This window comes from Ctenocephalides felis, unplaced genomic scaffold (assembly GCF_003426905.1).
Source record: "Ctenocephalides felis isolate EL2017-DRISC unplaced genomic scaffold, ASM342690v1 CF-g0.4_SCAFFOLD_01886, whole genome shotgun sequence".
In the NCBI taxonomy this organism is placed as follows: domain Eukaryota; kingdom Metazoa; phylum Arthropoda; class Insecta; order Siphonaptera; family Pulicidae; genus Ctenocephalides; species Ctenocephalides felis.
This window is the reverse complement of record NW_020538040.1, coordinates 148,581,360-148,593,393: the sequence shown is the minus strand read 5'-3', so window position 1 is coordinate 148,593,393 and position 12,034 is coordinate 148,581,360. Positions and strand designations below refer to the sequence as shown.

The following is a 12,034-nucleotide window of genomic DNA, read 5'->3' as shown; positions in this document are numbered from 1 at the left end:
AAACCTCTGGAACGTAAAGATATATAAAAATTTCATTTTCGATTTTTTGCGATTACTATAACTTGCCCTACGCCAAGTTAAAAAAAATTAAAATATTTCAAAGTATAAAAAAGTTAAAATTTTTCAAAAAGGTAATTCGTTTTCAAAAATTTTAAAAATTTCAAAAATACATTTTTTCAAAGTTCTATAAAAGGAATTGAATTTGTTAAAACTTTAATTTTTGGTACGGGAAATTCCAGCAATTTGCCTTAAGGCACGATGTTATGCATCACTTGATTGCATATTTTTTCATAAAGTATTGTTTTAATATAACATTTACAGTTCTGATGATTTATTAGTATTAGTACTATCATTTATATTTTTTTTTACTCAAATCTTTCATTATAAAACACATATAAAAATAATAATAAACATTTACAGACAAATTTCAAGATCGTACATATCTTCGACATATATTCATTCATCTTCATAATAATATCATTTAAACAATTTCTAAGAAGCATCTATAACAAGGCTAATGCGGTGTAATAATACCCGATCTTCCCTATACTCTATAGAAAATACCCGTGCAAATAATTATTCCTAGAATTCTATCTGTGTGCATTTGCTCAGCCAATTTGTTGAAGTATTATACACTTGTTTAGATTTTCTGGTGAAAATCGTGGAATATTCTAGGAAAGCACATCATCCAATTTCGTAGAACATAAAATTCGATTCACTGCCTACTATAAATTTATCATAAAATCTTTATGTATCAGATAAGTTTTTGCGAGAAACATTTTATGAATAATATCTAAGCTTTTTAGAAAGATACGTTATTCAATTTATGAATGAGATGTTTAATGCTTCTTAGTTTTGCATTTTATTTTTCTTCAATGAAATTGATAGACTTTGAACTAGAATGCAATATCGATAAAAAAAATGATACTGGTATTTCGGTATTTTCGCTTTAAACCCGGTAATATCGGTGAAATACTGGTATTAATATTAATTAAAAACAGTGTAAGCAAAATAGGAAATTACATGTACAATATAAAAAATAAACCTAAAGTCAATAAAAAATGAAAACCTAGAATATAAGATAAAATTTGTACAAATGTATTTACACAAGTTAACTACAAAACACGTATTTTTTAATAATAAATTAACAGAATTATATCGAACTTATCATATTAATATTTATATATTAATAAGAATTCGTGATTAATATTTTTTATGCATATTATAATATAATGTTAAAAAACATTTGATCCGATGTATCGTCGTCTAAACCTCAAGAAAAATAATATAATATAATTGTTGAGAATTTTCATATAAAAAGCTATACCATTTTCAAAATTCACTACTGTTCAAGTGAAAAATATTTTTTAATTTTTAAGTTATTTTTATTTCCAAGAATAAATTGAAATCTATTTTTTAATAAGGAAAATATTTCGTAATGATTATGATTAATATGTATAAAGTTCGAGCAAAAATAAAGATTACCTTGTGGCAAAAAAAAATCTCAAAGTATTTATGGTTTAGAATATTTTGGCGCCGATGTCACTTTAAATAACCGTTTTATTTTTATATAAAAGAATATAAGCATCATTATCTATTAGTCCGATTCTATTTATTGAAAATATATATACAGGTAACCCTTCTGTAACACGGTACTTCTAAAACACGGATTCGCTCTAAGACGGTTTAAAAATTAAAACCATCCTCCTCATAACAAGGACTTATAAATTACGGATTCGCTATAACACGGTTTGAGAATTGAGCAAAACCCTAATAAATAAGAAATATAGTAAAAGCTATAAAAATCAAACGTTATCTAATCTAAAAACTAGTAAAATCGCTACGTACGCGCTCAATCAATGTGATGAAATAAGTGCAAAAGATAAGTAATTAATTTGATATTTATTATTCGAGCGCGTACGTTCTATTTAAAAAACAATTCTAGGATTATCCGAACAATATACTTCATATTCCTTAAACAAAGATTCTTTAAATAAATGAGCATAAAGTTTAATAAAGCTAACTTTGCATGCGTTCAATATATAAATATCATTTTGCTAAAAGCAAAATTGCAAATATAATTTTTTTTTGCAAAAAATGATGCACAGATCTAGAAGTAGTACAGAAAAGTGCTCAGAGAATAAAGACATTTTTTGAAAAAGGATCGCGTTGGATAGCACTTACTTGTTAGTTATGACAAATACAAATCCTAAAATATCTTCTAGGAATTTGATGAAACTTAGCATGGTGATAGTGCTGAGATTCAAAAAGACCTTCCTAAAATATTACTGATCCGGAAGTAATACAGAAAACTGCTCAGATAATGAGGCCATTTTCAAAAAAAAAGGATCGCGTTGGATAGCACTTACTTGTTAGTTATGACAATGACAAATCCTAAAATATTTTCTAGGATTTTGATGAAAGCATGATGATAGTGCTTATAGTCAAAAAGACCTTCTTTACGTTTAATTAAAAAATTATTTAAAAATTTTCAAAATAGGCTACATGCGCCAACAGTGTTTGCTTCCATCATGCCGAGAGCATATGTGTGAGGTATATAGCGAAAACCTCTCATTTTTACATTTTAATTACAATCATATAATTCAGGTGTTGTATATTACTTCTAAAAAATAACAAATAGAGCAAAATTTATTATAAAATGATATATATCACTTTTTTTAATTCTTGGAATCGTAACCCCTTTTCTTGTACTCGCTTGATTTTTGGAACGTAACTACCGTGTATTACGGAGGTTACCTGTAAATCCTTTAAAACATAAATATTCAGTTTATTGACGAGCCGAGATAATACTTGACATCCAATAGAACGACCTAAAGAGATGTTTCAAACAATTATGAAATGTGAAGTTTGAATAGTTTCAAGAAACTTGAACTCAAATGTAACATGTGTAACTATCGCTTACGATTCAATACTGAAAATACCGGTATTTTTAAGATGAATACCGGTATTAACACCGCCAACAATTTAGGCGTTATACCGGTATACTGGCATTGCATTATCTACATTATACAGTATCTGTTGACTACATACTGTTTGAGTATTCTTTACAAATATCATTTTTCAGTCTATACCAAAATATATTGATCCGATATATATATATATATATATATATATATATATATATATATATACGAGTTATTCCGTTTAGTTTCCCGAATGCACAGCATTCGAAAACTTAATCCATTTAGCAATATTGAGCCATGACGAGCGGAATGTGTAATCTAAATTGAAATCACTCAAAAGAAATATGAACTAATATAGAATATGATTCTACACGTGTCATCGTGCGCCTTTAGAAAATTGGTTTCGCGTCAGAGCGAAAGTGAGGGCCAACTTGGGAAATTATGAATATTGCATGACATTTGATCCAGACGATAAATGAGTTATTGTCTGACACATCATTTAAGTTTAAGATTACCAGCTCTAATGTTTAATGGCATCTGACATATAATTCGAATAACGAAATAACGAAAATGGCGAACGGTACACGTGCTACTAGATTATTTGCACACATGTTCAAGATTTAGGAAAATTTATTAATAACTGCTTAATAATATTTTGATCAACAACTAGGTAATTTTAAGAGGGTGTACTGATGAAAATTTTTCAAAGCATATTTTCAAAAATTAACCAATCAACAATATGCGTACTAAATGATTTTTTTAAAATTTGAATTAATTTTGGAGAAGAAGCTATTTGATCACGATAATCCTCCTCTGTTTCCTTCTTCCCTGGAACTTTTAACGCGTTTTTTCCAAACTGTCTTTTTCGATACGATACCTACCCATCATGTTGCAACTTCTACTGGAATGATTTATTTCAAATTTTTACAGAATCTTCTTTATAGACTTCTCTTCAATATGAACTATGCTCATTCCCAATTTCCGACTTTTACTATATTTAAAAAATTCAAGAATATCAAAAAGTAGTAGAAAAATATATATTTACTTCGGACAGTCGCTATTTTGTGAAAAAGCATTTTTTACTTGTCTGTAATTCACATTATTGCGAAATTGATGCAAATCATGGGTATGGTCAGGTGCCAGTTATTTAAGACCCCCCAATGCATCACCTCCTTGAATTAAAACTTTATGACTATTTTTAATCTTCATCTTTGTTCAATATTCTTAAAACATTAATGAATAACTTGTAAAAAATATAGTAAAATATTGTTTGCCTTCTCCTACGGCCTTTAAAAAATCGCTTAACCCTTTCGACTTGGATGCCGCCGCTCGGAATTGCCGAGTGGAAAGTGTTAAAACTCATGCCTCAAGAATAAAATACCGCCTAAATTCAATTCTACCGATTGTGCAAGATTCTGTCCTCTAAACTATTATATTTTGTAAGCTATAATTAATATTCGTGATTTCCAACAAGAACACCTCTCACAACTCTATTATCATTGTTAAGATATTCCCATAAATACCGATTTCTCGAGAAAGTGACATTTTGTAGTCCCTCAGATTTGACACTTTATGGATATACATTTACACCCAACCCTCCGATAACGCGGTGAGTGCGTATCGTGCAATATAGAAACCGTGCTATAAGAATTGCTATATTCATATTGCGTTATATGGAAACCGGCTATCATGTTGTATAGAAACCACACTGTAAAAAACTAAGAATTAGAACAAATTGCATTTATATGAAGACAAAAGACATGATAAATTACAAATTGTTTTGATTGGGTTAAGAGTTCATTAAAAGACATAAATTATTTTTTATTGAATTGAAGAGTTGCTATAAAAATATAATGCAATAATATACATTATTTTAATGCAATTGAAGAGTTTATGTAAGGATATGATAAAAGATAAAACAGACAAAATAACTATTTAAAAAAAAAAAATCAGGGATCGATTCTGCCGGATAACAGACCAATGTTATGGCAAGGCTATGTCATGAATACCTTTACATACAAATTCTTTCTAAATATTGACAAAAGCTATGTGGTTGCTGTGCAGTCAGGTAATTTTCTTAGGTTGTCAGATAAAAAACATAACCTAGAAACCGCACAAAAGTTAAAAAAAACTATGTTACACAACAGGGTCTTTCTCACCCAGCTTCATAACATACGAGTGACGTTGCAGTTTTTGTGCAAAACGCCTGAATACATGACATTTTGACAGTATTCAGTATGATGCAGTAGCGTAATGTATAAAAGTTGGAGCGTAACATGGCCTTGCCTTAACATTTGTCTGTTATGCGGCAGAATCGGTCCCTCAAGTTGAATTTCTTTTAGAAAGACTAACATTCTGTGAAAGAGCTCTGCTACTACTGAAATCATGGCATTTTTACATGACCATATCGTAAAAAATAAAATAGTCTGTTATAAAATCTATATTATAACCTTTTACAACAATATCAAGTTACTGGAGTCAAAAGAAAGTCATAGGATGTTGAACAGAAACCGTGTTATAGAAGTAAACGTGTTATCGGAGGGCTGTCGAAATTTTTGCTCGCAAAGTATGAGAACCGCGTTCCTAGATTACCACTTTATTGAAGGGTTGACTGTAATCAAATATCAAATTATAATTACATTATTATAAGTATACTCATTTTTAGTTGTCATTCATACTATATTTGGTCAGGTAATATATTAATCATAAATTGAATACAGAAAATTGTACAGCAAAAATATAGAATATATTAATTTAAAACCGGCAATGAAATTTTTAAATATTTGTTAAATATAATATTTTTTATGAAACCTATACCGGTTCCGTGCAGGCTGGCCATCCAATAAAATAATCTATTTATGGTCAATATGTTTCCGTTCAATTATTTCTCTCTATAAGCTATATGCATATCCAAACGAGGTATTAAAACTTCACAAATTAACAACTTAATGAATAATTTTAAAACTATATCAACTCGGCTTTAGTTTAATGTGTCCATTCTCGACTATATGCATAACCTTGACTTATAATTCAAAACTGGCGGGGTGTTCAGCGATTCATGACAGGAAATTTCATGGAAAGGGAAAACACACCTCAAGTCATTTTCCGGCGATACTGTTGATAAATGAAATAATGTGTAGGCAGATATATTGTTCTGTGTCATATCTCATAGCGAATTATTATTAAACCAGATGATGTTCTGCGGAATTTTAATGAATAGATAAATGAAACGCGTGATATTAATTAAATTCATCAACTTTGATATGACAAAACGCGCTAAATAACAATATTGCAACTGTCGCTCAAAATTGTGTTAATTAGTCGTTTCTCTTTGAAAACGTACAACTTTATTTGAAACGGATGAATATATATACAGTGGTACCCCGACAGAAAAGTTTAATTCGTTTTGTTACCACGCTCGTATGTCGAATCACTCGTATCTCGATGCAATTTTTTCCATATAAATACATTAAATTCATTCGTTAAGTTTTTGAATATGAAAATAAATTTACTATTTATCAATTTAATTATTGCTTTTTTTCCTGTCCATTCATCACTACAAAAATCAGTTAGACGTGTTTCGTTGAACAACTTCCATGCTCGAAATTTTTCGAGGTCATTTTTTAACCAGACAATTTTAGAACTCAGAAAGCAGCTTATAAATTTTTATAGAGCACTAGGCTGGAGTTATTACCGCGTTAGTTCGAAAGAAATTGCCCTTGTCTTCAGATTCACGGTTACAAAAATACATAATATTTTGTAGATGTGCAAAAATCAAAATATTATAGTAAAAATTTCAAACCTTAAAATAAGCCTCAATATATTCGCGTAGGGTAAATCGTTACTAGACAATTAATATTATTATATAATTGAAATAAATAACTGTAAAATAATTTAATATAGCAAAACAGCCAAAATATTTCTATGGTAGGAAAATCATTGTTACAACTGATGAAATTTTTCATATTTTCATATTGCAATTAACGTTTTCCTGGAAAACTCTTCCGGCCAAAACTTGTAGATCGAATGTTGCTCGTATGTCGAAGCAACAAATCGCTCTTTTAGCGGCTCGTCTCTCGAAACACTCGTATCTTATGTCAATCGTAAGTCGAGATACCAGATATATATATAGGAGTCCTTTAGTCCGGCACCCAAAAAACCGGAACAGCGGTAGTTCGATAGTAATGCAGATAGACAGACATTTTTTCGTTTTTTTTTATTTAAATGTGCCTTTATAGCACATATACTGTGCCTTTATAGCACTTTATTATAAAAACGCTCGAGAGCTATTAGAACGTGTTCGGGGTGATTCAAAATCAGTCGGGAAAACTCGCTATTGTTCGATAATCGTTGCGTCAATGGTAAATTCCGTTATGTCTAGGTTTATGAACAAAGTTCTACGAAATACGTAGTCCATACATTCTGCAAATGACTCGTCCGTTTTTAAGTTAATCTACTGAATTCACAGACTTAGTGCACATATGTCTATAGATTTAACCATTTAACTGTGCATTGACTAGGTTTTCAAAACTTAAGCCTTGGTATTCAAAAGGTGAGAAACGAAAACGCGTAACACTAACTCTCAATCAGAAATCATCAATTTTTTGTTTTTGTAAAAAATAAAAATGTTTTTTTTATTAATTTATATATATTTTAATGTAAAATAAGCTTTTTTGTACTTCTTACTTATTTTGTATTTTAATTATTAACCTCATTGTTACTGCCCGATTGCCCGGAATTTTCGATAATCCGACAAAAGAGTTGGTCTCAAGCAAGCCACTAACTTCTAATATATATGAAACTGTTATATCAATATAATATAATATAGTATAATATTTAGTTAAGGAGAAAGCCTGCTTTTGAACTTAAAAAGCTGTTTTTTGCAAAACTGTCTTACAAAACTAGCCAAGAATATATTACTAAAATTTCAGAAACAAATTCATATTATCTTCGGAGTTACAGAAGAAATAGATAAATAAATAGAAAGAAATAGTGAGCAAGCGCCAAGCATGTATTGTATACAAGCGTAACGAAAACTTCAATGCGCGATTTCTCGGTTTTTAATTTTTTCGATTGTTTCTAATTGGCTAGAAAAATAGGAAACAAACTAAGCATTCTAACAAAACGAGTCAGAATTCATTGATTTCAGGATTAAATTCTATTCTAGTTAAACCTAAAAAAAAATGAAAAAAAATTATAGATAATCCACTTTTTAAACAATCTAAAGTGTATCAAAAAACATGTTTTTACCTTCAAGTTGTAAAAAATTAGTGAATTTCTCTTTTTCTGGATTTTTTAGGTTCAACTAGAATCTATACTGTTGAAAATATATATTTGTTTTGATTTTTTTGTTACGGATGAAAATTGTGACCTGCATCTTTCCCGACAAATGACATCTGCACGCTCGTGGCACATCGGCAAAATGCTTGTACCCGGCATATTATGAAATATATTTTAATGAAAAAAATTGAGAAAATTTAAAAAATTTTAATTTGAAAATTTTCTTTATTTGACTTAAATACATACATTGATTTTTACATAAAGATACAAATTGTATACACCTATTCTGGGAATATCATTATACTATCATAATATAATATTGTTTGCATATATATATTTGTTTCAATTAACTTATATAAGTATGAAAAGAGCTATTAAAAACATACTGCAAAATATTGAGAAGAATGTTGAAATATATAACAATAACACCTACGATTTTTGAAACATCTAAAGCCGACTCCCATCGTCGACATATAATATACTTTGTAATAAGGTGATGCAAAGTCCTCAACTTATAGCTAATTTTTTCCTAAAATTTTCTTCTCAACTTGTAATTTATTTCCTTGATTCTAATGTCACTATTTTTACCCCACAGATGTGTTCACGAGTACATGGACGTGTATGCAGAAGTGCAGTCTGCGGAGCCCGGCGAGTTGATAAACTCGCCGTTCGGCGGCCGCTATTGCGGTCCGATCCTGCCGCGACGACGTATCTCCCTGTACCGCGCGGTTGCCTTGTCCTTTTACACCGACAAGAATCAGACGCACCCGGAACTATTCGCAGGACGATATGCCTTCATCAACGACAGTAAGTATGCATGAACTTCCCGATATGTGTAATAATTGACTTTCAACCGAAATTGAGATTTAGATATTTAGATTAAATTTTCAATTGCTGTTTCGAAAATAATCGCTTTTCAATTGAGATTTCCAATGGAGTTTGCTCAAACGCATTTAAATTACCCGTAGTTATATTAATTATATTGCACAGACACGTGCTTGTATGTCCTAAAATAGTAGTTTATTATTCCAAATTTTAATGAATTGACAATGTTTGTCTATCATATCACAAAAGCAACTTTTGACACAAATTTTGACTATAATGTTTTTTCAAACTTCGATGAATTTTATAAATTCAACCACTTGCCGTAAGGTCATGAAATTTTAGTATGGTCTTTAGGACCATGACATCTATCAAAACAAAACCCATCGAAAATTGCGGGCTAAAACGTATACAATTTTTTTTTTTACTTTTTTGCTATTCACAAATAAACTTATTAGCCAAGTTTATTCGTCACCTAAAACTGTCAAAAACAAGTTATTATCGAGTTACATCAATAAGCTTTAAATTTTTTGAAATCGCCCCGGTCGTTTTTTGAAATAAACGTCGACGAAAGGTAAAAAATCTGTTCACACACGCACACACATAGTTTTTTCAAATTTGATCTCATTCGATTCAGAATGGCTTGAAACGTCGAGAAAATATAAAATTAGCAAATAGGATTTTTTTATGAAAACATAGGCTTCTCCTTCGGTAAGTTAAAAAGCGATGTGTAAAACAAATGTGTTTTACGAAAATGCTCCGAAAATTATACAACAATTGAAATAAAAGTTTTTTTTTTAAATTCATTGAAACTCAATTATTCTAAACAGATTTAACTGTTAAATTACGGGTACGGTGTAACGGGTTGTTTTTACAATACATAACGACAAAGTGATAAACAAACGCTTTGACAATACGGCCCTGAACGAGGCGAACACGTGGTTTCTTAATAGCGTGTCAAATTCCTTAAAAAATAACAAAATCCCATCGCCTTTTAAATTTTCCAAAAAATATAACACATGCTAAAAACTACTTTGAGAAAGTTGTGACATTTCTATCCTAAACTCCGAAGAGTAAATACATAGTTTCGACAACTTGTCAAGTTATCATGATATAGTGGTTTTACCATTTGGATGTTTGTGTTAAAAAATACATATCTATCAATGTGCACATACTCATACCATGGATTAATAATGGTTTCATATGCTATATTAGGATACAAAATTGTAAGTGTTTTTTACTATTATTATTATTATTGTTTTTCCATGAAATTTCCTTCATATAATTTTGTTTAGTTTCAATTTTTATAGTTAACTTGATTACCACTGAATGATGGCTAAGATGCTAGCCGAACGTATGGATTTTAAATAATAAAATTTTTTAAAAAAACTCATACTATTTTTATTGATGTTACGCCCGAATATTAAACTCAAATTTAACATATATATCAACATCAAATTCAAGAATATTCAAAAATATATATATATATATATATACATGGTGCCAGAACTCAACGTCAAACCGAAACGGTCGACTTTAAAAGGCCTTGCTTTTTTTTTTTTAAAAAAGTATTAAAGCATGTTACAAAGTTCCACCAAAAATCAGGGTTGTAAAATGGTAAAATACTTAATAATTTCATAATAAATACAATCTGGTAAAAAATAAAAACCTAAAAATGTTTCTGTCTCATACACTGAACTGATTGTGAAAATCAATGAAAATCGTGTAATTTTTAAGTTTTCATTCAAATTTTCGTATAAATTTTATATATGAAATATAGGGGACTTCGTTTTCCTCATCGAATATTTTTTCGATAAATGCCGCATTGGCAGTTGTCATTGTCATGTAGGGGAACTAGGGGCTATCTGTAACAGGGGTAACTAGTAACAGGCGTTTTTCAATAGAATCTTAAACAATATTAAATTTTCTGCCTCGATTGGATAGGTAAATAGTCGTGTATAATATTGCCATAGCCACTGTCCAGCAAGCTGACGCAATAAACAGAACTGTGCACGTCCGTCATTTTTACAGGCAATATAAAATGGATCTATCATAAAATTTCGGTTAGCGTTATTATTATCGATTATTTTTGAATTCTATATATATATCATCTCGTTTTAAATATATCATTCTTTGACAATGTGTAACAATTTTTGTGATTGTTTAATTGTATAAATAGTTATTTTGATTAATGTAAAAAAATACACCTGGGGTTAGTTGAAACAAAGCCTCGGGGCTAGTTATACCATAGAATCGAATATATAGTTATGATAAGCCCCTAGCTTGCCTTCTCAATTTATTTAAAGATATCTAGTTTAAAGGTAGAGTATTAATTATAATAAACATAATAAACTTTTAAAAATTCAAATAGTTGATGCAGTCAATTGCAAGATTGATGTACTTTTATCAATGAGGAGAATTAGGGCATCCAATACCGTACAAAAATCTCAATACCGGTATTCGATATCTGAAATTTGAAATACCGGAATACCGGTATTGTCAATGGAACATTAGTTATCTTTTTACTTTCCTCAGTTTTTATATTGAAATATTAACAAACAATATTGCCTTGAAATAATAACATATTATTTATTTTATTACATAGGGAGAAAGAGTAGATAGATACAGAAAAACGTACCAGTAAAAATGTATTATATTAATTTCTATATTATAATTTACCTGAGATAGATTCCAATGGAATTATTACCTTATTAAAAATATTGCTTTATTACTAATTTGTGAAGATATTGAAAGAGATGTTTCTTGCTCAACCTTCTTCCATATTTTCTGTATCTAACTGATTTTGATGTGTGAACCGTTTGGTTAAGCTTACAATTTTTTTAATGAGTGCATATTTCGATACGAGTTAAATATTATGATCAACTTTTACATTAGGCAGCTGTCGAAAACATATAAAACAATCGTTTTATTTTACCGACACCGCAGTTTGTCGATGTATCATATTCGGCTCAATATGTGTAAAGCATTAAGTAAGTACAATTTTTAAC

The 12,034-nt window shown here is 29.7% G+C and overlaps 1 protein-coding gene across 1 annotated transcript in view; it reads left to right on the top strand.

Annotated features, from left to right (window-relative positions):
• Positions 1–12,034, top strand: part of LOC113376051 (tolloid-like protein 2) — a 63,223-nt gene that overhangs the window by 31,944 nt on the left and 19,245 nt on the right. Inside the window, exon 3 of the mRNA XM_026615982.1 lies at positions 8,800–9,011. Coding sequence (XP_026471767.1) covers positions 8,816–9,011 — 196 coding nt within the window. The 5' untranslated portion in view covers positions 8,800–8,815. The remainder of the gene's footprint in view (positions 1–8,799; positions 9,012–12,034) is intronic.